General features: G+C 30.0%; 1 protein-coding gene across 1 annotated transcript; it reads right to left on the bottom strand.

Annotated features, from left to right (window-relative positions):
- Positions 1-4,608: 4,608 nt before the first annotated feature.
- On the bottom strand, positions 4,609-5,325 carry LOC115230193 (tigger transposable element-derived protein 4-like). The gene has a single exon (XM_029800400.1). The coding sequence runs from the start codon at positions 5,323-5,325 to the stop codon at positions 4,609-4,611; it is 717 nt and encodes a 238-aa protein (XP_029656260.1).
- Positions 5,326-6,010: the final 685 nt, after the last annotated feature.

Here is a 6,010-nt window from a genome sequence, read left to right as displayed (position 1 = left end):
ATAAAGATATGTGAAATTTAATTGTAAAGTGAAAATCCTAGGAAAATTGATTTTTTTATCACGAATAATTAAGAGCACCTCATTGCTCATATTCTCGCTGTCGTTTTTATTAACATATTGAAAATAATTCTTTAATTTTTTGTTTAAAGGTTTTAATTGACCTCATCATCAGAGTCGAGAACATTCACGTTGTTCATTTTAACCAAAATGCAAAAAATAATTTTTTGTGGAAAAGGTTTTAAGCATCTCATCTGTGAATCGAGGACATCTTTGTTGTTGATTTTAACTAAAATGCCGAAAATAATTTTTTGTCGGAAAAGTTCTAAGGACCTCATCATCGAGAATATTCTTAATACGTCGGATTTTTAAGATTCTTGAAGGACCCCATCATTTTGAACTGTTTCCCCATTATTGACTTATTATAAGGGCAAAGGATTTTGCCAATATAGGCATAGAACGCGACATATTTGTATCTCACAATATTTTAATTATTTATAATTTAAATAGTATTTTTTTACTTAAAAAAATTAATCGAGTCACATTCAATTAATTTTTCTGTTGAAAATCATGTTATTCCATACAAATTGGAAAGGAATTACTTTATTTTTTCAAAGGTTCACTCTGCAATCACAAAAACGTATTATTCCTGCATTTAATTTAAAGACCTATGGCTCGCGATTTTCGCAACGGTGTTTCTAACAATGTTATCAGAGTTACTGCATGTTTTAGAAAAAATTGTGACATGTAAATACGGCAGAATCTGTAAAATAAATTATCGCTATGTGCAAACACTGAAATCCTTGTCTCATTTGGGCAAATCCGCAATACTCACAATTCGACTCGGAATAAATTACATTTTAATGTTAATATTCATGTCTCTCAACTATTATCTGTGCTCGGCCGTTTTGGTTGGATTTTTTCTAAGTCAGATCTTTATTTCTCCCATTCAAATATCAGTCCAGAACTATCATGCTCTCAGCGACGAAAATGATTTGTGCTGCTAATTACTTTTTTTCTTATTCCCAATTTTCAATAAATTTAACCAAATCTTTACTACGGTCAGTCTAATCATTGAAAAAATGGTTTTCAGATGTTTGTTAAAAACACTGAGTAAAGTAATCTAAAAACGCATTTCAGTACCTTGAAACGACTTTTGCCGAATACATTAATTAGTGGTATATTATGTGACAGCGCATTACGCATGGGGAACCGGTTACATTTTTTGATATTGTAGACGTTTAAATAAAAGCTTTTGGTTATCACAAATACAGTTGAATTCCTGCCATAATAAAAATCCACCGCCAAATACAGAGGGTATGATAATTTATATTTTTTTCAACTTTTTCTTTAAATAAAATACCATTTAAATCAATTGTGTATTTTATCAACTGTCTTATCTTAAACCAATTGTTGAAAATATTATTTTCATCCATGCATTTTTGGACGCATCGTATATAATTTGTATTAATTTAAAACCATTACTTCACAATCCTCAGTTCTTATATTTTAAGGCATCTGGGTGATTTATGCTTTCCAATAACCAAAGGTTTTAACTTTTCACAAGAAAGTTTTTTTAGCATAACCACTAAACCACACGCTATAATTAAAAAAATAATGCATAAAATTTTTTTTTTAAATTATTTAAAAAATGCCCCAATAAGCGGCGTCAATAATTAGTTAATTTAGTATTCTATCGTTAGAAATTTGAATAATTTCTTTGGCCAATAAATTATTAAATAAACTGCTATAAAATAGACTTTAGAAATAAAAGTGCCTCAAATTGTTCCCCAAGGCTCATTAACTTTTTCTCTCTTTTTCGGCTTTTCCTTTTAAATAAATAAATTCATTTATTCACATAGAAAGAAATAATTAAGAATGTCATATTTGATTAAACCAATACATGCTATTAAAGAGGAAATTTCGTTTTTTATCTTGAGGGGCTGTCAATATCCAAATCCTGTAACAAATATGGATATTGAACAAATGATGGCATATCAGACAGCCTCAGCAATATGTTTGCACAGACATATGTTTAGGTATTTTTTATATGGACAAATTTTTAATAAATGAAATTGTTGAAAGTATCCATTCTCTGGAGCAGGTGTTCTCAACCGGGAGCGAATCGCCTCCCTAGGGGCGAAAATTTTGTACAGGGGGGCGATAATTTTTTACAAGGGGGCGATTTTAAAATAGCACGCTGTTTTTACATTCTTGTTTGGTATCTAAGATGTCTTCTCGCTCAAATAAGAAAAGTCGTCATTATCAAAACGAATATTTAAAATATGGGTTTATTCAAAGTACTGAAGATACAAAACAGCCTTATTGTCTTATTTGTCAATGTTCTTTCTCAAATGAGGCGATGAAGCCATCACGATTACTGGATCATCTAAAACGCAAGCACCCGGATAAAATGTCAAAGCCGATTGAATATTTAAAATACAATTTTGAAAATAAGAAAACGATCAAATCGTAATTCACAAAGCCAGTACATGATGGTTATTTAACACTTATTTATATGTAGTTGTGGGTGCGCACATCGCTTCTTATAAAATTGCTGAAATTATTGCGAAAACTTCCAGTTCTCATACTATCGCAGAAAATGCAATAATTCCATCACTGGAAGTAATAATATCGGATGTAATGCATCAAGATGCTTCTAAAATTATTAAAAGTCTACCTCTTAGCAATGGTTCGATTATTACTATTATTATTTAAGCCAAACAAAATCACCGTCTTAACCATTAACTAACACGTTCAGGTGATTCGTCAAAGAATTGATGAAATGGGTGACAATGTAAAGGAAATCCTTATTGAAAGACTGAAGCGAAGTAAGTTTTCATTACAAATTGATGAAAGCGTCATTGTAGATAGTAAAGCTGTTTTAATGGGATTTAAACCCGACATAGAATATTTAGCGAGTAAACATCAATATCAAAAGTCTCACTAATAATTTTTAATAGAAATTCAATTTTTTACATTTGATTTATTATTTTATATTTTGATTTTTGAGTTATATACAAAAAACAACCAATTAAGGGACAATGCCCAAAAATTTTTAAATTGTATATGGACAAGGGGGCGATAAAATTTCAAAGGGGGGCGATAAAATATCTAAGGGGGCGATGAACAAAAAAAGGTTGAGAATGCCTGCTCTGGAGTATTAAGTTATTAAGTTTTAAGCAAGTCATATTAGCATGAAAACGATGACTAATTATTTTCATCTAAATAATAAATGAGATAAAAATTTATTATTTCATGAATCACAGTGTTAATTCAAGTTAATTCAGGAAAATATGAAGCGCTACGAGATCGATTCGTGTTCTGTCCGATTGTGGTCGAGACAACTGGAGGAATAAGTGGGAAATCGCTTCGCTTCCTAAAGAAGCTTGGACGCTTAGCCACATTAAAAAGCCACGACACACGTGAGACCCGGTGGCTTCTCCAGTTGATCTCCGTTGCTATCGTGAGAGGCAACGCAACGTCAATTATGTTGGCGGGGTCCACTTCGGACAGATGGCTTCATTAGCTAATTAGTTCCTTTTTTAACTGTTTTTGTTAATATTATAAAAATATTCAAGAAATATTACTAAACTTTTTGAAGGTTTCATTCAACACCGAGTGATGTGTCGTATTATACGAATATGTTACTTTGTCTAAATATAGTTTCCATTTTTTTTATTTTTTCCATCAGTTTTGCCATACTTTGTTTTAATGTTTGTTTAAAGCGGTCAATCACACCTTCATTCAGTTAAACTTATAAACTTGGACTGTTAAACTTTTTGATTTTATTTTTTTGCATATTTGATTCATCAGTTGTTTTTTGAATTCTTCTCCGTTGTTGGAAACTCGAAAATAAATTGTTCCGGAACATATTGATGACTGATTTTGTAAATAAAATTCTCATCCGTTTTCTGTTTGTAAAATTTGGCAATATCAAATTTGACAAAATTTTTTTTAGTTTATTTATAGCTTCTAAAATAAGTATCACCAAAAGCAGTTTTATTTTTTAAAAATTTGCAGAGTTTGAATTTGTTGTAAATGTTGATAATTGTTTGTTAAAATATTTATATTTGTTAACATCAAAAAATTCCCTCAGAATCTTTCATGTGGACTTCTTGCAGTTACATGTTAATTAGAATCGATACCTAAGTACAGTAAAGTCTCTCGAATCCGCCAATTTCGGGGATCGGCAAAATCTGGCGGATTCGAGAATTTGGCGGATTCGAGAGACTTATCGATTTTTAAATCCATTAATAATTTAAATTATTAAGCCAAAATAATTAATTAAAAACAAAAAAATCAGTAAGTTTCGACTTGTTTCTTCTTAGAGTTTGGATCATTGAAGATCCAATGTTTTCAATATACTCAAGATTTTCTATATTAAAGAATTCTTCTTGATTATAGAACTCTTTTAATTTGTTTAAAGCGATAAAAGCCTCGTTAATGGTAACAACATAGGGGTTTGTCCCAGCTTCAATTTTTTGAATTATATTAGAAAATTTTAGAGAATTGAATTTACATTTATACGATTTAATTATGCCCTGATCCATGGGCTGTAAAAAAGATGTTGTATTAGGTGGTAGAAATAACATCTCAATTTGTTTTAATTCAATCAATACCTAATGTAAATTTCATGAAATTCACCTTATGTGCAGGAGATTGATCTACAACAAACAAAATTTTTCTATCTTGTTTTCGCAATTCCATTTCCCATTTTAATAGAAATTGATTAAAAATTCTGCTATCCATCCATGCTCTCTTTGAATTTGAATATATAACATATTTTTTGATATCGAAATTCTTGAAACATCTTGGATTTTTAAACAACCCAATTAGTAAGAATGTTCGCTTATCTGTACCGTCAACATTTCTACATAACATAACAGAAACTCTGTCTTTCAGGACTTTATAGCCAGATTTAATGGTTTTACAAACACTCTTAGACGGTATCATTTTGTAAAATAAGCCAGTTTCATCGGCATTATAAACATTTTGAGCTCCGTAAAGACTGATTTTATTTTTGATTAATTCAATGAAATCTGATACTAAATTAGGGTCAAAATTTGGAGTTGCAGATTCTCCATGCATATTGCGTAATTTCAAACCATTCCTCTTTTTAAATTTAACTAACCACCCTTTGCTTCCTTTGAATTCAGTAATCCCGAGATTCAATGCAAAGGCTTTTGCTTTCTCAGTAATAATCCTATCATTTAAAATGGCTCCTTTAAGATCCATTGAATTGACCCAAGCAATAGTATTATCATCGATTTCAGCAAACTTTAAATATTGTTTGCGGGAAATGTCAGATCTTAGGTTATGAAACATAATGTTAGATCCTCTTTTACTTTTCAGATCATCAATAGATCGGCGAGAAACAGGCAAGTTGTATTTTTTTGAAAAAATCTCAGAAATTTTTAGTGAAGATAATTCATTATTTGTTTGAATAAACTTCAAAATCTCAATTTTTTGATTGTTTTTTAGTCTTGTACAGTTACGTTTCATTAATACAACAACAAAGACAGATGTAACGTGTTAATAAATTGATTATATATCAGTAAATTTAATTAAAAAAATTATTTAAAATTAGGACACATGGCGGATTCATTATAAAAAATATGGCGGATTCGAGAATTTTTTCTAGGAAAAATGGCGGATAAGAGAATTTATTAATTATAATTGGCGGATTCGAGAGTCGGCGTATTCGAGAGACTTTACTGTATATTTATTTAAAAATTTTTTTAGCGGCTCGGCAAATTTACAAATTTCCCAGTCTTTTATAATTCATTCAATAATTAAGCGTTTCGCAGTAAAAAGAAATTTACTACATTTCTTATGAAGTTTTTATATTCTCTGGCGGCATTCTTGTGAATAGCGAATTCGAGTGTTTTCATCTTAATTTCATTGTCTAAATAACTAATTAATTTGTGTTTTTAGTTATTCTAGTTCTTTGGATAAAGATTGAATTAGGAATAGAAAATATGCCGTCATCAATTATAAATTAATTCTTTTT

The sequence above is a fragment of the Octopus sinensis genome, unplaced genomic scaffold (assembly GCF_006345805.1).
Source record: "Octopus sinensis unplaced genomic scaffold, ASM634580v1 Contig14832, whole genome shotgun sequence".
Taxonomy (NCBI): Eukaryota; Metazoa; Mollusca; class Cephalopoda; order Octopoda; family Octopodidae; genus Octopus; species Octopus sinensis.
This window is presented reverse-complemented; position numbering and strand designations above follow the sequence as displayed.

Bases quoted from the DNA above. Each gene is read 5' to 3' on its own strand.
- LOC115230193 (XM_029800400.1), bottom strand. From the start codon at position 5,325: ATGTTTCATAACCTAAGATCTGACATTTCCCGCAAACAATATTTAAAG.